The sequence below is a fragment of the Oncorhynchus nerka genome, linkage group LG22, assembly GCF_034236695.1.
Source record: "Oncorhynchus nerka isolate Pitt River linkage group LG22, Oner_Uvic_2.0, whole genome shotgun sequence".
In the NCBI taxonomy this organism is placed as follows: Eukaryota; Metazoa; Chordata; class Actinopteri; order Salmoniformes; family Salmonidae; genus Oncorhynchus; species Oncorhynchus nerka.
Window position 1 is genome coordinate 93,389,989 of NC_088417.1, and position 27,184 is coordinate 93,417,172.

At 44.3% G+C, this 27,184-nt stretch overlaps 1 protein-coding gene and 1 long non-coding RNA gene across 13 annotated transcripts in view; one reads left to right on the forward strand and one right to left on the reverse strand.

Annotated features, from left to right (window-relative positions):
* The first annotated feature begins 765 nt into the window (after positions 1–765).
* LOC135563838 (uncharacterized) lies at positions 766–5,058 on the forward strand. The gene is made up of 3 exons (XR_010460597.1): positions 766–1,469; positions 3,784–3,823; positions 4,279–5,058. It is a non-coding gene; the product is annotated as an uncharacterized LOC135563838 (long non-coding RNA).
* A 3,872-nt stretch (positions 5,059–8,930) lies between these two features.
* LOC115106011 (alpha-adducin-like) overlaps positions 8,931–27,184 on the reverse strand; it is a 66,888-nt gene continuing 48,634 nt past the window's right edge. For 2 of the 12 annotated variants that reach the window (XM_029628582.2, XM_029628579.2), the window contains exons 11-17: positions 24,199–24,294; positions 23,812–23,904; positions 16,301–16,384; positions 15,892–16,048; positions 15,239–15,628; positions 14,264–14,356; positions 8,931–11,436 (exon numbers count right to left, since the gene is read on the reverse strand). In XM_029628582.2, coding sequence (XP_029484442.1) covers positions 11,105–11,436; positions 14,264–14,356; positions 15,239–15,628; positions 15,892–16,048; positions 16,301–16,384; positions 23,812–23,904; positions 24,199–24,294 — 1,245 coding nt within the window. In that variant the 3' untranslated portion in view covers positions 8,931–11,104. Of the gene's footprint in view, positions 11,437–12,197; positions 13,192–14,263; positions 14,357–15,238; positions 15,629–15,891; positions 16,049–16,300; positions 16,385–23,811; positions 23,905–24,198; positions 24,295–27,184 lie in introns of those variants that run through there. The other 10 variants (XM_029628585.1, XM_029628591.2, XM_029628581.2 and 7 more) reach the window with 7 other exon arrangements.

Consider the following 27,184-nt stretch of genomic DNA (forward strand, 5'->3'; position numbering starts at 1 on the left):
CACTAGTGAAATGACTAGTCAAAAATCACAACTTTGCTAACGTACTAAAAAGAGGCAAACATACACATATGCAGATCAACCATAATACAAACATAAATATGAAAAACAATGTCTATCTCCTACTACTCGATGACCTTTGACACTTCTGGTCTTTTCTCCAACTGTCATCATTAGCTTCATCTTGCTAGCCAGGGAAGTGATACCACCAATTATCTGTGTTGGGGAAGGCTCTGATGTTCTCCGGCCTGTTCACATAACCACAAACTCATTAATCTGTTGGAGTGTGGATGTTACATAAGAATACAACTTCTTTTCATCATCTTTTCCCCTGGCTAGGTTTGCTTTGACAACACCACCATATCCGACACAGAAAAACAACAGGACTCCTTGGGTCAAAAGGAAAGTCTGAGTCTTAATGAAAGTGCAGGCATGTGGCAACATAAACAATTGAGCAACATCTGGAGCTGAACCCACTACATAAACATCATGATCAAAGCGAGAACACGGCGCTCTTCTCCTCTCAAACCGGTTCAAAGCAGACCTGGAATCGAATACTATTTGAAATCATTTCAAATACTTTAGCTGTGCTTGATTGAGCTTGCCTGGCACAATGGATCCACTTGAAAAGTCGCAAACCCCGCCCATCTGGCACCCTGACCAGGCTAGAGCAAATGCTGAAAGTATTTGAAAGATTTCAAATAGTATTTGAATCCAGGTCTGGATCTCCAACTCCCTTCAAAAGGGAGACTGGAGGCCAAGAGAGACTCCTACTGAGGGAAAAGGGTCGATTCGAAGTGGATAAGAGATGGAGATGATGAAATCCTATGAAAGATAAGCCTTCAGAAGGTAGACAGGATGGATTCGTTGAGAACAGATAAGAAGAGAAGAGGGTGAAGTGAGAAGTCTTTAAATTAGCTGAGAAACATGCATTTTTGTGTTTCTATGGTTGTGAAGGAAGAACTTTTCCATTCCAGACAACTTGACACAGGCACACACACGCTAGGATAATAACATTGGTGAGGGCCTGGCTGATGTACAGTAAGGTTGGGTGGTGACGGAAGTCTGAGGTGGGGAACAGCAGCGCTGTTAACTTCAGGTAAATGATCTGAAAACAGAGAGAGAGAGAGAGAGAGAGAGAGAGAGAGAGAGAGAGAGAGAGAGAGAGAGAGAGAGAGAGAGAGAGAGAGAGAGAGAGAGAGAGAGAGAGAGAGAGAGAGAGAGAGAGAGAGCACAACAGGGAAATAGAGAGTGAGAAAGACGTCACTAACACGTCAACTTGACAGAACACTGTCAGACAGAAGAAAACAATTTGCACAGAAGTCGGGAGCTCACTGTCAGAAAACGAATGGAACAGAATCCACATTTGTCAGACGGCTATTTCCCGGTGTTTTTTCCTGACCTGACATGTTTCACATAGAAAAGTACAATTGTTCAGTGACTACAAGAGGTAGGAACCAGAACCATATACTGTAAGTACCATATCGAGGCGAGACCGTATACCACGGGTATGACAAAACAATAATTTTTACTGCTTTAATTACGTTGGTAAACAGTTTATAATAGCAGTAAGGAACCTAGGGGGTTTAGGAGATATGGCCAATGTACCACGGCTAAGGGTTGTGTCCAGGCACTCCACATTGCATCGTGCAGAACCCCCTCTGGTCTTATTGCTTAAATTACCCACAGACATACAATAAGGTAAGATAATCACCATCATTGGCTTCATTAGGAAATGCGTCGGCAGACGTTGTCCCCTAAGGTTCGCTGCTCCTCCAATCAAAAGCCCTGGATTAAAAGAGAGGTTGGCGCTAAACTAAAGGACGACCGCACACAGGGCAGACAACCCTAATGCTGTGGCTGAGGACAGAAACATGTACAAGAAGTCTAGCTACGACCTCCAAAGAGTCATCAAAAGGACAATATAGGAATAAGGTGGAATCATACTACACAGGCTCTGACACCCTCCGTATGTGGCAGGGGCTACAGTCCATTACGGATTAATACAGGAAGACCCAGCCATGATTTGCCTAACAATGCCTCTCTATTAGACAAAAAGTTACCTTGTGAGAGAGATTTAAATGGTTTTCAAAATGTCCCGCCAGGGTAAGTCTACATAAGGGTTTCTAAAATCACATATGGGAAAAATTCATGATGGAAAAAACATTTCCCCGTTTGATGGCTAGGTTTTATGGGTATTATGACATTACCTCCACTGTGGGGCTATGACGACAATAAAGCGTATCCTCTAGTAGGTGAGGGAAGCTCACCTTTTCCTGTTTGGACTTGAGAGTTGCTGTCTGGACTTGACTTTGTGGTTCCCCTTATCGTCCTTCTCTCCTGGGGTCTTCCTTCTCAGTAGGCCTCCTCCTCCGAAGTGGGATGCAGTCAGCTTGCCTGGAGGACAGATGGATGAGAAAATGTCATCGTTATGGTCCCTAATTCAAGAGATAGTATTTTTGTCTTTATTTTGCTATCTCAATGGTTGAACTCAACTATCACTCAAGCTTTGTCTATTTCCCAGATCTCCGGATAATAAAGAATTAGGCAAAGTCTCAGATTCTGCAATAGATCAATACTTTATTCAAAGAGCGTTCTGCCCTCTCAAGTTCAGAGCCCATCTTATATATACACACATACAAGTTCCTGTCAGAGGCTATTCCCTGCTCAGATAGTCTGCATTTTTCCACTATACTAACACATCTCATTTTCTTCTGCAAGCCTAGTCATTTCTAACAGTTACTCCCCTACTTAGGTTGGGGAGGCCACTTTCCTGTTATTGGTTTCAGAGTTATCACAAGGTCATCTGTAGACAGTTCAGTTGTTCTCTGATGTCTCAACTATACATTTCTCTTATTGCTAAATAGTTACACAATGTTTTAGTCTTAACTTGTTTTACACACACATTATTGGATTATGACTAACACATTTCATACAATTATATGGTTTCAGGGTGGAATACTTTAGTCATTATCTTAAACATACAAATTATTCTATCAAAATAAGAGGCAGCACTACGTACATCTTTACTTACTTATAGATTACTTCCTATTGGTTTCTCTTTCTCTCCTCTACCCCCTTCTCTCTCGCCACAGCTGGGCACAGCCCCAAGCTGAGCCCTGGACACCATATGTGAATTGATCGCCCCCCATCTATCTTCAGAGTTCATATTGTTAGGTGACCTAAACTGGGACATGCTTAACATCCCGGCCATCCTACAATCTAAGCTAGATGCCCTCGATCTAACACAAATTATCAAGGAACCTACCAGGTACAACCCTAAATCCGTAACCATGGGCACCCTCTTAGATATCATCCTGACCAACTTGCCCTCTAAATACACATTGCCTGCTTGCGTAATGTGTCCGCGGTCAAAAGACCACCCCTCATCATTGTCAAACGCTGCCTAAAACACTTTCTAATCGACCTGACCGGGTATCCTGGAAGGAAATTGACCTCATCCCGTCAGTAGAGGATGACTGGTTGCTCTTCAAAAGTGCTTTCCTCACCATCTTAAATAAGTATGCCCCATTCAAAAAACAGTTATAGCGCTTGGTTCACCCCAGAGTTGACTGCCCTTGACCAGCACAAAAACATCCTGTGGCGTTCTGCATCAGCATCGAATAGCCCCCGCGTTATGCAAGTTTTCAGGAAAGTCTGTCACGTCCTGACCTTAGTTCCTTTTTTATGTCTCTATTTTGGGGTGGGCATTCTATGTTTTTCATTCTATGTTTTGTTCTGTGTGTTGTATTTCTATGTGTTTGGCCTGGTATGGTTCCCAATCAGAGGCAGCTGTCAGCTATCTACCTACCTCATCCCCATACTGGTATTTATTTATTTATTTTGCTCCTTTGCACCCCAGTATCTCTACCAGCACATTCATCTTCTGCCGATCTACCATTCCAGTGTTTAATTGCTATATTGTAATTACTTCGCCACCATGGCCTTTTTATTTCCTTAACTTACCTAATTTGCACTCACTGTATATAGACTTTTTGTTTTCTTTTGTTCTACTGTATTATTGACTGTATGTTTTGTTTATTCCACGTGTAACTCTGTGTTGTTGCATGTGTCCGGGGGTGTCCTCGGATGGGGCCACAGTGTCTCCTGACCCCTCCTGTCTCAGCCTCCAGTATTTATGCTGCATTAGTTTATGTGTCGGGGGGCTAGGGTCAGTTTGTTATATCTGGAGTACTTCTCCTGTCCTATTCGGTGTCCTGTGTGAATCTAAGTGTGCGTTCTCTAATTCTCTCCTTCTCTCTTTCTTTCTCTCTCTCGGAGGACCTGAGCCCTAGGACCATGCCCCAGGACTACCTGACATGATGACTCCTTGCTGTCCCCAGTCCACCTGGCCATGCTGCTGCTCCAGTTTCAACTGGCCTGGGCCCTAGGACCATGTCCCAGGACTACCTGACATGATGACTCCTTGCTGTCCCCAGTCCACCTGGCCATGCTGCTGCTCCAGTTTCAACTGTTCTGCCTTACTATTATTCAACCATGCTGGTCATTTATGAACATTTGAACATCTTGGCCACGTTCTGTTATAATCTCCACCCGGCACAGCCAGAAGAGGACTGGCCACCCCACATATGCTCTCTCTAATTCTCTCTTTCTTTCTCTCTCTCTCGGAGGACCTGAGCCCTAGGACCGTGCCCCAGGACTACCTGACATGATGACTCCTTGCTGTCCCCAGTCCACCTGACTGTGCTGCTGCTCCAGTTTCAACTGTTCTGCCTTATTATTATTCGACCATGCTGGTCATTTATGAACATTTGAACATCTTGGTCATGTTCTGTTATAATCTCTACCCGGCACAGCCAGAAGAGGACTGGCCACCCCACATAGCCTGGTTCCTCTCTAGGTTTCTTCCTAGGTTTTGGCCTTTCTAGGGAGTTTTTCCTAGCCACCGTGCTTTTACACCTGCATTGTTTGCTGTTTGGGGTTTTAGGCTGGGTTTCTGTACAGCACTTTGAGATATCAGCTGATGTACGAAGGGCTATATAAATAAATTTGATTTGATTTGATTTGATGTGTCGAATTGCTACGCTTGATCTTGGCCAGGTCGCAGTTGTAAATGAGAACTTGTTCTCAACTGGCCTCCCTGGTTAAATAAAGGTGAAATAAAACATAAATAAAAAATACATCTCCTCCACCCCATCTTGCACTCTCCCACCCTGGTCTGCAGCTCCCCACCAATTGTGTGAAGTCTAGGGTCATTGTGTATCTCACCTGAGAGGATTCCTTTCTCATCGGCTTCATCATCACTGTCTCCCAAGTCGTTGAGCTTCTCCATCAGACAGAGACTGGTCGGTGTGGGTCAACTCCTCCTCATTCAGGTTTTACATGTCCTTCTTCTCCCCCACAACACACATATTTGAGAGGAGCACGGGGTCAGCCAATGTGTAGCCGCTTTTAGCAATGCGGTTGTATTTGCATACACTAAGTCAGAGCGAAGCCAGAAGTTAAATCAAATTCAATGTCCAACTTACTGTGCGGTTTTAAATACACCCTTGTTCCTAAAAGCAGCTAGCCAAAGTGCAGCTCTGCTAGAGATAGTTTTGTGATTTATGTAAAAGGGCAGAGAAGAGAACAGAGACGTGTGTCCGCCTGTATCGGATCTTACGTCTCTCCATTGAAAACCTCTCTCCTCTGGGTCCATGATGGTGTCATATTCACCAAAGCGTCGGTCTATGAACTTATTGGCCTTGTCTTTTGTCTTATATTCATTCAGCAGTGCCTCATTTTTCTCTGGGGGAAGAAATGAGTTGCAAACTGCTCTTGATGTTATTTAGCATCCATCTAGCCTGGTCCCATATCTGTTTGTGCTGTCAACTCTTATGGACAATCAATGACCATAGGAGTAGGTAAGACAATAAACATATCTAGAACAAGCCTGGATCCATCCACACCAGAATCTGTAACACTTAATGACCCACTACACTCAGTGTAACGCTGTGTCTTCATTACTACCTCTTTACCTTGTTGATGGCTAGTTGAATCGAAAGGGTACGTAAACCCCTTGAATGTACAGTTGAAGTCGGACGTTTACATACACTTAGGTTGGAGTCATTAAAACTCATTTTTCAACCACTCCACACATTTCTTGTTATCAAACTATAGTTTTGGCAAGTCGGTTAGGACATCTACTTTGTGCATGACAAGTCATTTTTACAACAATTGTTTACAGACAGATTGTTTCTCTTATAATTCACTGTATCACAATTGCAGTGGGTCAGAAGTTTACATACACTAAATTGACTGTGTCTTTAAACAGCTTGGAAAATTCCAGAAAATGATGTCATCGCTTTAGAAGCTTCTGATAGGCTAATTGACATCATTTGAGTCAATTGGAGGTGTACCTGTGGATGTATTTCAAGGCCTACCTTCAAAGAAATCATTCAAGATCTCAGATTTTTTGTTGTTGTTGACCTCCACGGGTCTGGTTCATCCTTGGGAGCAATTTCCAAATGCCTGAAGGTACCATGTTCATCTGTACAAACAATAGCACACAAGTATAAACACCATGGGACCACGCAGATGTCATACCGCTCAGGAAGGAGACGTGTTCTGTCTCTTAACGATGAATGTACTTTGGTGCAAAAAGTGCAATCAATCCCAGAACAACAGCAAATGACCTTGTGAAGATGCTGGAGGAAACAGGTACAAAAGTATCTATATTCACAGTAAAATTAGTCCTATATCGACATAACCTGAAAGGCTGCTCAGCAAGGAAGAAGCCACTTCTCCAAAACTGCCATAAAAAAGCCAGACTACGGTTTGCAACTGCACATGGGGACAAAGATCATACTTTTTGGAGAAATGTCCTCTGGTTGATGAAACAAAAATAGAACTGTTTGGCCATAATGACCATCGTTATGTTTGGAGGAAAAATGGGAATGCTTGCAAGCCGAAGAACACCATCCCAACTGTGAAGTACGGGGGTGGCAGCATCATGTTGTGGGGGTGCTTTGCTGCAGGAGGGACTGGTGTACTTCACAAAATAGATGGCATCATGAGGTGGGAAAATTGTGTGGATATATTTAAGGAACATCAGACATCAGTCAGGAAGTTAAAGCTTGGTCGCAAATGGGTCTTCCAAACGGACAATGGCCCCAAGCATACTTCCAAAGTTGTGGCAAAATGGCTTAAGGACAACAAAGTCAAGATATTGGAGTGGCCGTGGCAAAGCCCTGACCTCAAACCTATAAAAAATGTGTGGGCAGAACTGCAAAAGCATGTGCGAGCAAGGAGGCCTACAAACCTGACTCAGTTACACCAGCTCTGTCAGTAGGAATGGGCCAACATTCACCCAACTTATTGTGGGAAGCTTATGGAAGGCTACCCAAAACGTTTGACCCAAGTTAAACAATTTAAAGGCAATGCTACCAAATACTAATTGAGTGTATGTAAACTTCTGACCCACTGGGGATGTGATGAAAGAAATCAAATCTGAAAGAAATCATTCTCTCTACTATTATTCTGACATTTCACATTCTTAATATAAAGTGGTGATCCTAACTGACAGGGAATTTTTTACTAGAATTAAATGTCAGGAATTGTGAAAAACTGAGTTTAAATGTATTTGGCTAAGGTGTATGTTAACTTCCGACTTCAACTGTATTTTAGAGAATGTCATTATTTGGCTTTGTTTCACGACAGAAACCCAGCATGTACAAGGGCAATGTTTGTAGTAGGAGTGCGACTCCTTGTGATTTGACCTGCTATACAGCACCGCCTTGTGTAAACCCTTAACAGTGCACTTACATAGCCAACTAAAAAGAGTGCTTTGGTCTGTAAATAATTAGTTGTGCTAGTATCCTATACAATATAAAACCAGTGAGAGAGCTTTGGTCTGTAAATAATTAGTTGTGCTAGTATCCTATACAATATAAAACCAGTGGTGGAAAAAGTAGCCAACCGTCATACTTGAGTAAAAGTAAAGATACCTTAACTTTTAGAAAAGGAATCAAGTTAGTGACCCAGTCATTTAACTTGAGAAAGTCAAAGTATTTGGTTTAAAATATACTTAACTATCAAAAGTAAAATTATAAATCATTTCAAATTCCTTATATTAAGCAAACCAGATGGCACCATTGTCTTGTTTTTATTAATTTATGGATAGCCAGGGGCACACTCCAACACTGACATCATTTACAAACAAAGCATGTCGGTTTAGTGAGTCCTCCAGATCAGAGGCAGTAGGGATGACCATGGAGGTTCTCTGTTTAGTGAGTCCCCCAGATCAGAGGCAGTAGGGATGACCATGGAGGTTTAGTGAGTCCCCCAGATCAGAGGCAGTAGGGATGACCATGGAGGTTCTCCGTTTAGTGAGTCCCCCAGATCAGAGGCAGTAGGGATGACCATAGAGGTTCTGTTTAGTGAGTCCCCCAGATCAGAGGCAGTAGGGATGACCATGGAGGTTTAGTGAGTCCCCCAGATCAGAGGCAGTAGGGATGACCATGGAGGTTTAGTGAGTCCCCCAGCTCAGAGGTAGTAGGGATGACCAGGGATGTTCTCGGTTTAGTGAGTCCCCCAGATCAGAGGTAGTAGGGATGACCAGTGATGTTCTCGGTTTAGTGAGTCCTCCAGATCAGAGGTAGTAGGGATTTTCTCGGTTTAGTGAGTCCTCCAGATCAGAGGTAGTAGGGATGACCATGGAGGTTTGGATGATGTGTGTGAATTGAACTATTTTCCTGTCCTGCTAAGCATTCAAAATGTAATGAGTACTTTTGGGTGTCAAGGAAAATGTATGGAGTAAAAAGTACAATATTTTCTTAAGGAATGTAGTTTAGTAAAAGTAGTCACAAATATAAATAGTAGAGTACAGATACACCCCAAAAAACAACTTTAGTACTTTAAAGTATTTTTTACACCACTGTATAAAACAAATGTAATTTAAGACAAATATTTAATTGAAATCACACAAAAACAAATTGGTTTTGAAGTTTTTTTTATTAATGGTTAAAAGACAAACAGTTCAATGAAGAAAATGGAGGTGAAGCGATAGATGGGATGATGACACGTTTGTATGGGAAATAGTTCAAAGAATACATTGCTGTGAGTTTAAAACAATTGACCACAAAATAAAATAAATTGCACAACAATTGCAAATAGTGAGTTACAGTCATAATGGAGAGAGACAGACATACAATACAAGCTCAAAGCCTTAGTTTCATGCCATGCAGTCCTTCAGGTTCAGGGAACAGGCTAATGTTATTAGCTTACATCATGTAATATAGCAGGTTTATAATAGCCTTGTCCTAGAGCAGTTATTGCAGCCTTGCTAACTCTTTTGGTCATTCTCAAGACTGCACAAACTGATCTGGGACAAGGCTAGATTTTTATAGTGGTCTAAACCAAGCTTTTTATTTTTTTATTTTACCTTTATTTAACCAGGCAAGTCAGTTAAGAACAAATTCTTATTTTCAATGACGGCCTAGGAACAGTGGGTTAACTGCCTGTTCAGGGGCAGAACTACAGATTTGTACCTTGTCAGCTCCGGTTACTAGTCCAACGCTCTAACCACTAGGCTACCCTGCCGCCCCAAGCTAAACCAAGCTTCACAGACAAGTGGAATTAATTAATGACATTATCCAGTATTAATGCATCTGCTTGCCAAACATTTTAAAAGACAAGGTGTAAGATCGCTAGTCTGGTCCCAGAGCTGTTTGTGTCGCCTTGCCAACTCCTATCGTCCCAGTTTGGCATGACAGCACAAACAGATCTGGGACCAGGCTGTACGATCTCACCAACTAGATTGGTTACTGTACTATATCTCCATAGGGTCTTGAGTGCAACTTGAAAGCGAGATGTTTTCTTGAGACAGTCTTTCCATTTCAGAGGGGTTTCACAGGATAGTCCATTGAGGTGTGGTCACTGGTTATGCATGCAGCATTAAAATAGTGAGATGTGCCTTAAAGCAACGATATTCCTACATTCCATATACCCACTATTAGCCTGAATCCAGATGGAATGGTTTCGTTTCACCCTCTGTTTGGATCCAGGCAAGCCTACGGTTCTCTAAAAGCAAAATGGTAAAACAACAGTGAGTTCCAGGCAGTGTTATATTGTAATTGAGGTGTTTCAGTTCACAGCAAGTGAAAATGACTCAATTTGTTTTTGTTGTTGTTGAGAATAACAAAAAAGATGACTATATCATTAACCATACGAAATCTGTGTTCCCTCTTGTAACTGTAGCCATATGTTGTCCTCTTATGTTCCATTAGTCTTTCCTGTGATTGGAGTGATTAGGTTAGGAAGGAGGGGAGAGCTAAAGCAAGCCAAGGATACAGGATTATACAACAACAAAACCTTCTGCCCTAGTCCCTACACATTCCCGCCCCATGACCATACAGCCTGTGTAGACCGGCGCGATACCAGCAGTCTCACCAGGTACCACCAACCCTGGTTGATCGAGGTGGTGACTGATATTCTCAACATGATTTGAGGTCTTACGGGGTCGCAGGACATGAGTCACACAATGCATCTGTATAAACGGTAGTGTTTTACCTTGGCCATCCGGCCCTTTCCCCTTTCATATACACCCACCAGTTATACTGCAGAGAGGAAAACCTGCTCTTGTACCCAATGCTGTTAGAGTGAACAGATTTAACGCTAATATTAGACATCAGAAATTAGCACCGTGCAGTTGGTCGTTTTTAAATCTGGAATCAGATTCCACCAGTTTAATTAAATGACAGTTCAAGCGTTTCTTTGCTTTTGCCCTCCTTGTTTTTTAAAAGACACTGATATAATTAGATCCATTCTAGTGGTTAAATCAGGTTTTAGTAAAACACATGGTTTTAAACACATAAAAAGGGAAATGAAAACCTAGTGCTCTTCACTTAAAGTAGCAAAGCCTAAATAGACACGCAGCTGCACTGAACCAGACCGGATGCACACAGTCATTCACCACAGAGCGACCGTTTTTAAAACTTCATAAGCAATTGACCCCTTTTTTTTTTTTTATATATATAAAATTGGCACACACTAGGAGGTGAACAGAGTTATAAAGCCAGACAAATAATACTAAGCATGTAGGGTCAAAGGTTGTGGCTCGCTCAAGGGGAAGCGAAGGGTTACAAAGCGTAAGAGGGGAGGGTCAGGTCTAGGGTTCCTTTGATTTTCCTTCCTTTTCTTCAGTCTTCTTCTTGTTTTTCTTGAGGAAGGAAGGAGTGCGGAACTTCTTCTTCTTCTTGGAAGGCGATTTGCTGGGGGATTCATCGCCGTCCTGTTCGCAGTCTTGGTCGCCGGCAGCATCAGCAGGCTCCTCTCCCACGGCGGTGGGCTGTTCGGTGGCAGCGGGAGTGGCAGGATCTTCGGCAGGGAGGGCGGGGACTGGGGCGTCAGAGGGTTCATCGTCTGGGGTCAGGTCAGGGAGGGTCTGTCTCAGTGTAGCCTGATCACTCTCATCCTTATAGGTGTGCTCCAGCTGAGAATCTGTGAGGAGGGGGAGGAAATGGTTCATCTGCAGGGCCTGAAAAGCAGCTGCAATGCAGACAAAACTACCCTTTTCAAAGCTAATAAGAGATGTAGCTATTAACAGATCACATTACTCTCACTTGGGAGGAGTGATATCTCTAATTTTTGCAATCATTTAGTCTTTGTTCCATAGTTCAAGTCGTGGAGAACACAGAACTAAAGGCCTGTAGCACTACATCATCCATGAAAACTGACAGGCTACAGTACTTCTGCAGATCAGAATCTTTAGGCACCAATCAAACAGCATGCTCCTCAGCCGAGGCATGCCTATACATAGTACAACGCTAGCCATCTCCACCGACTAGCTTTACATTGACGACTCAGACAAGTACAACACTAGATCATTCCACAAAGCCAAGCCCAACAATGATTTAATGCTCAAAAAATATATATTCAAACGTTTTTTTTGTGTTTTTTTTTTTAAACTGTCCTTTCCAGCAACTATTGTGGACATGTATCCAGGCCGGCACAGTACAGCTTGGCTCAGTAGTGTGAAAAGGGTCCAGTAAGACCATATTCATGTGCTCCAAGTATTTAAATCATTGATTTATTCAGATACACATGTATATTCAGTGCCGAGGGATCTTGTAGTGTTAACTAGCTCCTCGCTAATATCCATCGGTACAGTGCATCGACTTCATGCTGCTGAAGAACCATTGTGCAGCGTCAGCAGTTGGCCTCTAATTGTGACCGTGTACACAACAAACCAGACAACGTGCTCAGTTTCCAACTGGTTTTACTGATCTATTGATATCAACATTAGACTAATTATCCACAGAAGTGTTGAAGCTCCTCAGAATGTAGTCAAAGATAAGACATAACACAAAGCACTGAGAAAAACAGCTGTTTATCACCTTTACCGCTAAGCCAACAGCAAGCTTCACACTTAGCAAAGCGACAAAAGCATTTATTCTACTACAGCCAAATACATGAACGCTGTATACCTGAGATTGGACTCATCTGGAAAAGAAATATAACATTCAATAAATTTAAAACAAAAAAAAACTACATACATGACCCATTTCATGTGAATCGTAATGCAGGAACGTAGGGATTTAATATACATTTATTATAGGATGTTTGCATGTAATACTCAAAAGGTTAAAAGTTCACAATAGGTCAACTCCGGCAAGGAATAGAAACCTAAAACGAGATGCGTTTGCTGGGTCTATCTCAGATCTCTCCACTGTCACAGACCATAAACTGTATGGGAATAAGGTCATAGAGGATGGGTGTCTAACCTTTCTGAGTGGTGTTCAGTTCAAACAGGAGAGAAACCTATCCATCCTATGAGTCACCATATGAATCATCATCTGATAATGATCTCTACGTATTCTTTTGAGATTTTGCACTATGAAGAAAAGCCTGAGAACAGAGGCCGCCATTTTGTCTTTTGTACATCAATCTCATAATTTGTGAAAACTTTTTACGACAGGGAGGACCTCTGAATTGGCACCTGGCAACAAAAGGCAATAAAAAGGAAAAAAAAAACGGGAAGTCAAGGACCATAGTGAGGAGGAATAGATACTCAACCCGAGTGGATGGGTTTGGGCCACGGAGAAGGAGAACGGAGAGAGAGGAAGAAGAGTCGGAAAAGTGAAGCCATGCAAGGAACGGAGGGGTTAATGGTTTGATCACAAGCCATGAAGGTGGAGGTGGCTGGAACAGTACGTACTTACTATGGCAACAGGTACTCTTTAGCATTCCCATCTCCTGATAGTAACGCAGCCACAAAAAAGAAGAAGAAGCACAGGTAGAAACACACGTCTATAGATGCAGGTCAATCACAGCCACCACAGTGTTAAAATTATAACATCAAAATGAAAATAGGAGAAACACCAGGAGAAATTACATTTTGAAAAAAGAATGGCGACAAGCCATTCTTCGAGGACTCCAAAAGATGGAGAATGGAGAAGTGAACAGGGATTGGAAGTAACGGAAACATGTGTTACAGTCTTGTAAGACCATCGTTGATTAGATTACACCAGTAAATGGCCTAGTAAAAGAGAGAACAGTTTGTCCATGGTTTATACTGGGAGAGCACAGCCTGACTTGTGAATGTCAGGGGATAACCATGTCCCTTCACAGGGCTCCATAGATCTTGGTGCATTCCTTCTTGTATAAGCCATGGCAAGTGTCTGAGAAACTGTACTTTATGGTTTTAGAACCAGTAGTCTCATTACATTAGACATATTAGACATCCAGTAATGTCACTATATTGGACATTCTCTTGCCGTCGTTAAAAGGTGTAATCCAACCGTAATAAAGACCAAGAGGGATAAATATAATATAAAACAAAAATGTTTTCTTAAAATAACATAACCAACTTCAATCTTAATCTCACGTAAGAAAGAAAAATCACCCAGCTGTCTAAAAGTTATGGCTCTTTGGTATAGTACCCATTTGTAGAAATCTACTGATCTTGAGGAATCATAATCTAAGAGGATATTCCTTGGAATGAAAATGTCATAATCCTCCATCTGAATTCCACTGAACATTACCTGACCTTACAGTTGGTTTGTTTCCCATACAATCCAATTCACCCCCCTATCGACCTCAATTAGCCTCAAACCTCTTGGCCTGTTATTACACATTAAACATCGCATTCAACAGCACCTACAGTTACAATGTTAAAGACATCAAAGGAAGACATAGAAAGGAAGCCCAGTCCCAGCATTTCTTGTTGTTGACCCTTGACCCTGAATGTTGTCACTCAATAGTCGCCCAGATGAAGCCATGCTGAAATGTTGTGTTGCTTGTTGCCGGGCAGACTAGGCCAACTAACCTTCCTCTGCTCTGACAGGGGTGCTGGGTGGTGTGCGGGTCGGACTTTGACCCTTTGCCTCTTCCTCAGGCTCTGGTAACGCATCTGAGGAGTCTGGGGGAGGAAATTAAATCAAACTTCCTTTAAAGTCCATTTCACAAATGAAATAGTTTGTCAAGAGGTCAGATTAGAGCAATTAAATTATTGATTTTTCAAGATTGTCAATAACTGATTTCATAAAAATAAAAAACACACATCACCCTTAAACCACCACATAGAGTAAATTAGCACAGTGAGAAAACAGCAGAGGAAAACATAGGTATTGATTATTATTAGAGGATAGACAGTCACACACTGAGGAAGTAACAAAGCCCCCAGTGGCAACAAGACCCATGTAAGTCCACCTTCGCCCCAGAGAAGGAACCGCTTCCATTGGAGACACCAGATGATTAGTAGTAAACATTTACAAACCAACCCCAAAAGGACCACAGGTCCGTGTTAGGAAGAGGATGATGGAGGAAGAGTCTCTTTCCCAGGAGTGATTGATGAGAGGGGTCATTCATGTTCATTTGGGAAGGCTTCCTTGGAGAACCACAACCAGCAATAGGATTCCATTGGTTAAACAGAGATCAGTCAAATCAGATGGTAGGGGAGGGTTGCAAAATTCTGGAAACTATCCCAAAATTCCCAGGTTTTCCAGAAATACTGGTTAAATGATTCCCAGTTGGAGGATTCCCTCCCCACTGATTCCCTTTTGATTACGGGAAAACTCCAACAGGGATTTATGGAAAACCTGGACCTTTTGCAACCTGAACCAGGAGGAAGGTGGATAGGCAGAAGACAGACAGGTGTTGAGGAATTGGGGATTGGGGGCCTAGTAGTGGGCAGGACAGGAGCAGGATTAACCTCAGAGAGAGAGAGAGAAGGGACAGGGACTCCAGTCAAAGGTCAGAGTTCAGGACGGAGAGCAGGCCAGAGTCAGTCTGCAGTCAGTACCTGGAACCTCAGTGAGGGCAGGCAGCTCTGTGTTGGTGGTGCTGAGAGCCTTCAGCACGGCACAGTGAAACTCCTTGTGAGGAGACTCTGAGGGGGACTCTTCCCCGTAGCCCCCAGTCCCCGACCCCGTGGACGTCCCTGGGCTCCCCTGACTGCCCCCTGACCCAGTCAGAATGTCTCGGCTGGGGAGAGAGGAGGAGGGAGAGGCAGCCTTGGAGGAGGCTGTGGGGGTAGGCTCAGAGACCCCAGGGATGACCAGTCCAACTCCAGCTCCCTGTTCTGGGATACAGAGGGGCTTTGGCGGCAGTGGGGGCTTCTGTGGTGAGGTAGAGGGGGACAGGCCCTCTCCAGGCCCAGCTGAAGAGAGCTGAAAGGACTCTTCACCCTGTACTGGATGAATGATGCAACAACAGTTTCTCTCCATGTCGCCCTGCTTGGTGACGGGTCGTGGGTTCTGGGAACTTTGTGGAGAACTACCTCAGACCCCACCGATTTATTGTGATTCTGAATCTTTGCTGTTTTGTCTTGCTACTGCTACTACTACTGCAAATTAAATGGAGAAAATAGGGTATAAAATGGTGAAAACACTGCAGTTGGTTATTTTTCTGTTTAGGTCAAACGTGCCCTAAGAGCAGAACGGTGGCAGGTCTTACCATCGGGTCCTTTCTGTTTGAGTTCCACCTCTTTGCGGTAATCCTCCAGCTCCTGGTCATACTGCTTATTGAAGGGGTTAGGGCCTTTCTTGTTGATGATGACACGTGGCTGGTACTCCTTCTCTATGATGGCCTTAGACGCTGTCACTAGCTCCCCCTAGTGGTACAGACAGGGAGGGACACAAGACAAATTCTTGCTTAAAAACAGGCCTGTTGTGCATCACAAAATTAAATCTTGTCACAATTTCAAATCGATGCTAACACGGACATTTTCAAAATAAGTTGATACTAGTATGGAGCATTTCAAAGCAGTTTGAGTCTGGACAATAGGGTCTATTCATGAAATCACACAGAGTAGCATCAGAGAGGTGAGAGGTCATGTGAGAGGTCATGGATGGTCAGGAAGTACCTTTCTAAAAGACTTAGCAGGGCTATTGGCCTCTGACAGATCGAGGTCGGCAATAGTGTCCGTACAGTCAGACAGAGGGGCGTCCTGCAATAGTAAACTGAGTGAGGGGGGCAGAACCCAGCCCGAGCACACACACACACACACACACACGTTCATAGTACTCACACACAGTCAAAACGAACACACAAAACACACACACACACACACACACACACACACACACAAAAACAAAACACACACACGTACACCAGGGTTTCCGTTAGCCGGGTAATTGCTGGCATTTGGCAGAAATAAATACAAAATAAAGCCAATAAATACAATTGTTGCCGGCCAAATTGACTGAGAGAAACACAACGGTAGGCGCTGATGCGCGTCACCACCACTTCACAATGTGAGCTGGAGGCAGTATATATATATTTAAACCATACTTAATTGTTTGAAACCTGAATATTTGACTTCATATTATGAGGCATTGTTTGAAAATCCGACCAGAGTCGATTCTGTTCAAGACTTCATAGGCGGCGTGTGAGTTTCATTTCTACTGATCTGGGTGCTAGTTATGATTTTCATATGCGCATTTTCATGGAACAGTTACATTTCGTTATTATTCTTTTTTACCCTTTATTTAACTAGGCAAGTCCGTTAAGAACAAATTCTTATTTACAATGATGGCCTCCTGGGGAACAGTGGGTTAACTGCCTTGTTCAGGGGCAGAATGACAGATGTTTACCTTGTCAACTCGGGGATTGGCTCAACGCTCTAACCACTAGGATACCTGCCACCCTATAATAACGTTCTCATTTCTCATTAATCACTGTTGCGTGGTTAATCATACAAATCTCAATTAAAATATACAAATATCAATTAAACTAATGTGTGAGCATCAGCTGATACACCGTGATCACTGGCCTCTGCCATAAGGACACACTGATACACCGTGTGATCACTGGCCTCTGCCATAAGGACACACTGATACACCGTGTGATCACTGGCCTCTGCCATAAGGACACACTGATACACCGTGTGATCACTGGCCTCTGCCATAAGGACACACTGATACACCGTGTGATCACTGGCCTCTGCCATAAGGACACACTGATACACCGTGTGATCACTGGCCTCTGCCATAAGGACACACTGATACACCGTGTGATCACTGGCCTCTGCCATAAGGACACACTGATACACCGTGATCACTGGCCTCTGCCATAAGGACACACTGATACACCGTGTGATCACTGGCCTCTGCCATAAGGACACACTGATACACCGTGATCACTGGCCTCTGCCATAAGGACACACTGATACACCGTGATCACTGGCCTCTGCCATAAGGACACACTGATACACCGTGATCACTGGCCTCTGCCATAAGGACACACTGATACACCGTGATCACTGGCCTCTGCCATAAGGACACACTGATACACCGTGATCACTGGCCTCTGCCATAAGGACACACTGATACACCGTGTGATCACTGGCCTCTGCCATAAGGACACACTGATACACCGTGATCACTGGCCTCTGCCATAAGGACACACTGATACACCGTGATCACTGGCCTCTGCCATAAGGACACACTGATACACCGTGATCACTGGCCTCTGCCATAAGGACACACTGATACACCGTGATCACTGGCCTCTGCCATAAGGACACACTGATACAGCGTGATCACTGGCCTCTGCCATAAGGACACACTGATACAGCGTGATCACTGGCCTCTGCCATAAGGACACACTGATACACCGTGTGATCACTGGCCTCTGCCATAAGGACACACTGATACACCGTGATCACTGGCCTCTGCCATAAGGACACACTGATACACCGTGATCACTGGCCTCTGCCATAAGGACACACTGATACACCGTGATCACTGGCCTCTGCCATAAGGACACACTGATACACACTGGCCTCTGTGATCACTGGCCTCTGCCATAAGGACACACTGATACACCGTGATCACTGGCCTCTGCCATAAGGACACACTGATACACCGTGATCACTGGCCTCTGCCATAAGGACACACTGATACACCGTGATCACTGGCCTCTGCCATAAGGACACACTGATACACCGTGATCACTGGCCTCTGCCATAAGGACACACTGATACACCGTGATCACTGGCCTCTGCCATAAGGACACACTGACTGATACACCGTGATCACTGGCCTCTGCCATAAGGACACACTGATACACCGTGATCACTGGCCTCTGCCATATACACCGGACACACTGATACACCGTGATCACTGGCCTCTGCCATAAGGACACACTGATACACCGTGTGATCACTGGCCTCTGCCATAAGGACACACTGATACACCGTGTGATCACTGGCCTCTGCCATAAGGACACACTGATACACCGTGATCACTGGCCTCTGCCATCACTGGCCTCTGCCATAAGGACACACTGATACACCGTGATCACTGGCCTCTGCACATAAGGACACACACACTGATACACCGTGATCACTGGCCTCTGCCATAAGGACACACTGATACAGCGTGATCACTGGCCTCTGCCATAAGGACACACTGATACACCGTGTGATCACTGGCCTCTGCCATAAGGACACACTGATACACCGTGATCACTGGCCTCTGCCATAAGGACACACTGATACACCGATACACCGTGTGATCACTGGCCTCTGCCATAAGGACACACTGATACACCGTGATCACTGGCCTCTGCCATAAGGACACACTGATACACCGTGATCACTGGCCTCTGCCATAAGGACACACTGATACACCGTGATCACTGGCCTCTGCCATAAGGACACACTGATACACCGTGTGATCACTGGCCTCTGCCATAAGGACACACTGATACACCGTGTGATCACTGGCCTCTGCCATAAGGACACACTGATACACCGTGTGATCACTGGCCTCTGCCATAAGGACACACTGATACACCGTGTGATCACTGGCCTCTGCCATAAGGACACACTGATACACCCTCTGTGTGATCACTGGCCTCTGCCATAAGGACACACTGATACACCGTGATCACTGGCCTCTGCCATAAGGACAAACTGATACACCGTGATCACTGGCCTCTGCCATAAGGACACACTGATACACCGTGATCACTGGCCTCTGCCATAAGGACACACTGATACACCGTGATCACTGGCCTCTGCCATAAGGACACACTGATACACCGTGATCACTGGCCTCTGCCATAAGGACACACTGATACACCGTGATCACTGGCCTCTGCCATAAGGACACACTGATACACCGTGATCACTGGCCTCTGCCATAAGGACACACTGATACACCGTGTGATCACTGGCCTCTGCCATAAGGACACACTGATACACCGTGTGATCACTGGCCTCTGCCATAAGGACACACTGATACACCGTGTGATCACTGGCCTCTGCCATAAGGACACACTGATACACCGTGATCACTGGCCTCTGCCATAAGGACAAACTGATACACCGTGATCACTGGCCTCTGCCATAAGGACACACTGATACACCGTGATCACTGGCCTCTGCCATAAGGACACACTGATACACCGTGATCACTGGCCTCTGCCATCACTGATACACCGCACTGGCCTCTGCCATAAGGACACACTGATACACCGTGATCACTGGCCTCTGCCATAAGGACACACTGATACACTGATACACCACCGTGATCACTGGCCTCTGCCATAACACTGACACACTGATACACCGTGTGATCACTGGCCTCTGCCATAAGGACACACTGATACACCGTGATCACTGGCCTCTGCCATAAGGACACACTGATACACCGTGATCACTGGCCTCTGCCATAAGGACACACTGATACACCGTGATCACTGGCCTCTGCCATAAGGACACACTGATACACCGTGATCACTGGCCTCTGCCATAAGGACACACTGATACACCGTGATCACTGGCCTCTGCCATAAGGACACACTGATACACCGTGATCACTGGCCTCTGCCATAAGGACACACTGATACACCGTGATCACTGGCCTCTGCCATAAGGACACACTGATACACCGTGTGATCACTGGCCTCTGCCATAAGGACACACTGATACACCGTGTGATCACTGGCCTCTGCCATAAGGACACACTGATACACCGTGTGATCACTGGCCTCTGCCATAAGGACACACTGATACACCGTGTGATCACTGGCCTCTGCCATAAGGACACACTGATACACCGTGATCACTGGCCTCTGCCATAAGGACACACTGATACACCGTGATCACTGGCCTCTGCCATAAGGACACACTGATACACCGTGATCACTGGCCTCTGCCATAAGGACACACTGATACACCGTGATCACTGGCCTCTGCCATAAGGACACACTGATACACCGTGATCACTGGCCTCTGCCATAAGGACACACTGAAAAAACAGACACATGCTCATTACTCACATGGAGCACTCCAAACAACACACAAAACAACTGGTAAATTATGGTTATGAAATAAACCAATAAATGTTTCAACTCTGAGAATGAGAAATGACAGTAGGCCTAATTAGTAATACATACATTTATGTTAATGCATTGTAACAAAATGACGGAGATTAACGGTTCATTTACTGCTGGCTACATATGTAATGGCGAATTGATCAAAATAAACAAACAAACGGCAAACAATTGACCTGAAACAATAAATGCGTAAGAATTGGCAGAAGACAGCCGAATGGATTCATTCTAGAGATAGCCTATAGGTGCGACTATTTTCGCCACACACCACTCCTCCTCCTCTTGTCTCAACATTTTTAAACGATACTCCAGACACATTGTCTTCACATATTTGAGAGGTTTTTCCGCTGACAGCTGCAACTCAATAATCATCTCGGCCTTTTGTCGCGCGCTGCCTATGGAAAACTTCCTCATGCGACATTCCTCTCCTGTTCTATTGGTTTTCATATCAACTTTCTTTCGTTGTGCAGAAGCCAAAAGACACAATCCTAGTCATATTAGCAACCCATGCTAGTTGTTGTATCTTTAGATTCACCCGCTTTCTAAATTTCAAACAGGGATTTTCATCTCTGTCCTATACCGCTCATATCAAATGCGTTGTTTAGAATGGTGTTTTGCCTCAATTTGCATTTTGGTAAAGGTTTGAAAATGGAGGTTTTATTGGCTGCTTCATTACAGGAGTTGCATGTTTTGTTAAGATGAATTACCATAATCTAAATGTGATTTCTGTCATTCTGAGCATCGTGGATGGAAGCTCTAATAGGTTACACACCCAATGCGTGGGTCTGGTGAATTTCTTTAAATTAAAAATGTTCCCGGTCACGTTGTCCAGCGCCACATTTTCCTAACAGAAACCCTGCCGTACACCCACACATCCATACAGTACACACACACACACCATACAGTACACACACACGTCCATACAGTACACACACACGTCCATACAGTACACACACACGTCCATACAGTACACACACACACCATACAGTACACACACACACACACCATACAGTACACACACACACACACCATACAGTACACACACACACACACCATACAGTACACACACACACACACCATACAGTACACACACACACACACCATACAGTACACACACACACACCATACAGTTCACACACACACACCATACAGTTCACACACACACACCATACAGTACACACACCATACAGTACACACACACACACACCATACAGTACACACACACACACCATACAGTACACACACACACACCATACAGTACACACACACACACCATACAGTACACACACACACCATACAGTACACACACACCATACAGTACACACACACACACACACCATACAGTACACACACACCATACAGTACACACACACACACACACCATACAGTACACACACCATACAGTACACACACCATACAGTACACACATCCATACAGTACACACACACACACCATACAGTACACACACACACACGTCCATACAGTACACACACACACACACGTCCATACAGTACACACACACGTCCATACAGTACACACACACGTCCATACAGTACACACACACACACACACACCATACAGTACACACACACACCATACAGTACACACACACACCATACAGTACACACACACACCATACAGTACACACACACACCATACAGTACACACACACACACCATACAGTTCACACACACACACCATACAGTACACACCCACACAGTACACACACACACACACACACCATACAGTACACACACACACACCATACAGTACACACACACACACCATACAGTACACACACACACACACCATACAGTACACACACACCATACAGTACACACACACACCATACAGTACACACACACCATACAGTACACACACACACACACACCATACAGTACACACACACCATACAGTACACACACACACACACACACACACACACACACCATACAGTACACACACCATACAGTACACACACCATACAGTACACACACCATACAGTACACACACCATACAGTACACACACCATACAGTACACACACACACACCATACAGTACAGACACACCATACAGTACACACACACATGCAGAGTTTGTTTCAGTGAGGAAAATGGGGCAGTCAAGCATGATAATGGTAAGAAAGATGCCAGGCCCATGCGTTGCAAGACCACACTTCACATAGAAGTGTGAATGTACTGAAAACACAAACCGAATGCAATGCATAAGACAGTATATTTAAATCATATCTCTCAAATGACGCTACCAACAGTTACAGCTAAACAGTGAAGAGACAACCAGCAGTTATTGTTCGATTCAGGTAACAATAAAGGTCCTAAGGTTTAGAACATAAACACTCCAACAAAGGCCTCTGCAATCTCCTCAAAAACTAATTCTCTCTTAGAGAGAAATAAACGTGTAAATTAACACAATTTGACTAACAGCAAATGAGTGGGATCCAACCAAGGTCAGATAATGAACAGGACCTCAGAGGGTAAACCAACAACATGCAAACTCAACTCTGAAGTCATGAAAGCAATCTGACAGACCTGAAGGCTAACAGCATGTTGGGGCTAGCCAACAAAAGGAGGCGGCAAACCCAAATCAACCAAAGGAGATGAACACAACCCGGCCTGTGACGCAGCATGAGGTTTACCTCTGACCGCCATGTTACTTACCTGCCACACTGAACTTCTCTGTGGTCAAAGAATAAGGTAAGTTAAGTTCACTTAAATATCAGCGGGGGGTCAGGTCAGACTTGGGTTCAAATACTATTTGAAATCATTCAAATACTTCTAGCATTTGCTTTAGTCTGCTTAGAGGGCAGGGTTTGCAGTTTTGGAACTATTGTATTTGTTACATTGCACCAGGTAACTCAATCCAGCCCAGTTTAAGAATTTTTTACGATTTCAAATAGTATTTGAATGCAGGTCTGACTCAGGGCAAGCAGCACACATATTGCCATTTTGCAGGGGTTGCCTGGCTGTGGGGCGGGGCGTCGTGCAGGAGGGGTGGGGCGCAGGAGGGACTCACCTGGATAAAGGAGCGATCCACCATGCTTCCAGCACACAGCACCTGGGACTCTGGCCCTGCCGTTGTGATGTCCTTCAGGTTCTGCTCTCTGATCTAGAGGACGGTGGTAGTCGACAGAAAGAGAGGTTTTGGATACAAAGCCACGGTCAAGACAGAAAAACATCTAGATTCTCTACCCTTCTCACGAAGTGTGCACTTGTACATGACCTCTCATGGATTTATCAATGGTGGAATCTCCCTTTCTAGCAATCCTTACACAAATCCAGTGCTTTTAAATCTATAATGGAGAGTGTGCAAGAGAAATACACACTTCGGGAGTCGGGCCGATGGTCGAGACCAAAGCCATGTTGAAATGACAGCCTACCGACGCCTGTATCAACATCATACCTTGTTCCTCATCTCCAGCACCTCCTTGGGGTTTGTGTTGAGCGGGACAAACTGATTGGCCACTGCAGCCTGTCGCATTCCTTCCTCATTTGTCCACTGTAATCACCATAGCAACAATTAAAATAAACAAAATGAGGCAGCCAAAAGAACACGAAAAAAAAAAGCAAACAAAATCTAGAAATATACAGACTATGCAGGCTTTAAAGAACTATAATAAATAGGTCATGCTTTTCAAACAGAAATAATGGAGGAGAAGGTACAAATGATTCCGTGAAGGAGTTCTATATATATATTACACCTGGAGGCAGTGAACCAATGATGATGCACCTTTTGTCAAGATGACTCGCTGTTACAACAGTTCTAGTCAGTGCTTTTCAGTATCAAGTTACCCTATCCCATTACCTGAAGCCCAAGCATCTGACCCTTTCTTATTGACTTGATGGAAATGAGTAGGCCCTCCTACATTACTCGAAGATGCACCATCATCATCATCATCATCATTGATACTCTTGCGGTTAGATTTCAAAAACAGATACAAATGACAACAAAAAACACAAAAGAGCAACTGAAGGCATCACAAGATGACGAGACTGTGGAAGACGGAGGGGTGAAGAAGTGGAGGGGTGAGGTGGTGCAGGGGTGAGGACGTGGAGGGGTGAGGCAAGGGGTGAGGACGTGGAGGGGTGAGGCAGGGGGTGAGGACGTGGAGGGGTGAGGCAGGGGGTGAGGACGTAGAGGGGTGAGGCAGGGGGTGAGGACGTAGAGGGGTGAGGAGATGGTGCTGGCTTACAGTACAGTAGAAGCTATGTGGACCAGCGAGACATAGGCAGTTCGGTGAGGCGTGAGCATCACCAAGTAATTTCCCAGGCTAACGTAACGTACAGTAATAGTAACAGGACAACAGGGATAAAGAGAGAAACACAACGACAGACGAGACACTCGTCCACCACTGACTGACTGAAAAACTAATTGGAGAAAAATCTAAAATACAAGTTAAAGTTTAGTTATAGTTTACGTTTAGATATAAAGGGATGCCCTGGCTTCTATGGTATTTTCATCTACTACTGACATGTTTTATATGACAGAAGTACAAAACAACTAAGAAGAAATACTCTGGAGCTGTCACTTTTTGGAAGGTAATGAACAGGATTGTTTCTGGAGTTCTTGACAGAGTTGTTTAAACCTGAACATAGGTAACGCTCAACCCGAGACAGAGGAAAAAAATAAAAAATAGGAGACATTTCTTTCTCAGACACAGATATGATTGAATGAGCAGCAAGTAAATCTAACTTAAGCCTCCATGCACATCAGTGGTCTTTCAGAAAAGTTACTCTGTATTCTTGGAGAAGCATGAGCTATGGGTTCTTTTCTGCTGAGGAAATGTTTCGGCTGAGCTGTATAAAAGCAGTTAGGTGCAAAATCAAAAAAACTAGATGAGGTAGAGGCAAAGGGTACCTGCATGGTTTGTAGCTAGGATAGGAACATGGGATGGACATGTAAACATGATATACTCACTGAATATGTACTGAGTCTCACAACAACACTTTCTCCTACTTTCCCAGAGGAGATAATCGTTTCAGAAGTTAGACCGGTCAAATTTCCTTTTCTTTTTTCACCCACTATACAAGTCCTCTCATGCATAGGAACACTTCAGGAGTTTGAGTATTTTTTAACCGAAATGAAACTTGGAAAGAGGGGAACTAATATGGCATGTTATATCATTTAGGGGCATTTGGGGGAATGGCTGAGGATTGGGGAATAGAGGGGGAGGAGTCATAAAAAAGCAAGCTATGACTCGTGGAATTCCGATTCCGTACCGAAAGCAGAGTGGTCTTGAGCACTATAGACCCTGTCTTTCACTTTAACTGTAAAAGCTCCAGATGTGATTAGCGGTCTGGCTGATTAGGTCACTTCCTGGGTGCAAACATCAAACAATGCTAAAAAAAAGGGGCATGCTAGCTTTAAAGTGCATCTAAAAACAGGGATACTGTCTATAAATTCAGTGTGTGATTCTGTTAGATTAGCTAGTAATCATTATATTGGCATACCCTCATCTCATTAACTGCAGTAAAAGATGTTGTGCAACACATCTGAACATTGAACAGTGTGAGGTTTGCTTTAATAAATGCATCCATCATTATGCTTCAGTTTCACACTGCAATAACGTCCCTGGGTGCACAGTTAGAAGAGCTACAGACGCACAACACCAGACAGAACGGAACGAAAAGAACTCCAAAGCAGCAGAAGTGGTTGGTTAGCAACATCAGAGCCACGCCCACATCACTCTTCCTCCCAGCAAGCACCCATAATGCATCTGGCTACTCATGCAACACAGCATGCGCTGGACAGCTGGGCTGGCACCCTAAAGCTCTAGGGAACAGAGGATGAAAAGAGAGGAGGAGTGGGAATAACAGAGGAGAGAGAGTGAGGGACCAACTGCTTAAGAGAGAGATTAGTAGAGAAAACAACTTTAGACAGAGTGGGGATTAGGAACAAAGAAGTTAATATTCAAGGGAATGGAAACAGAGAATTGAGAAAATGTATACATCTGTCTTAAACAGTTAAAGCAGTGTTGTCTTTTGGACTGGCTAGAGAGAGAGAGAGAGAGAGAGAGAGAGGGGTTTAAACAGACTGGCGAGAGAGAGAGAGAGAGAGAGAGAGAGAGAGAGAGAGAGAGAGAGGGGTTTAAACAGACTGGCGAGAGAGAGAGAGGGGTTTAAACAGACTGGCGAGAGAGAGAGAGGGGTTTAAACAGACTGGCGAGAGAGAGAGAGAGAGAGAGAGAGAGAGAGAGAGGGGTTTAAACAGACTGGCGAGAGAGAGAGAGAGAGAGAGAGAGAGAGAGAGGGGTTTAAACAGACTGGCGAGAGAGAGAGAGAGAGAGAGAGAGAGGGGTTTAAACAGACTGGCGAGAGAGAGAGAGAGAGAGGGGTTTAAACAGACTGGCGAGAGAGAGAGAGAGGGGTTTAAACAGACTGGCGAGAGA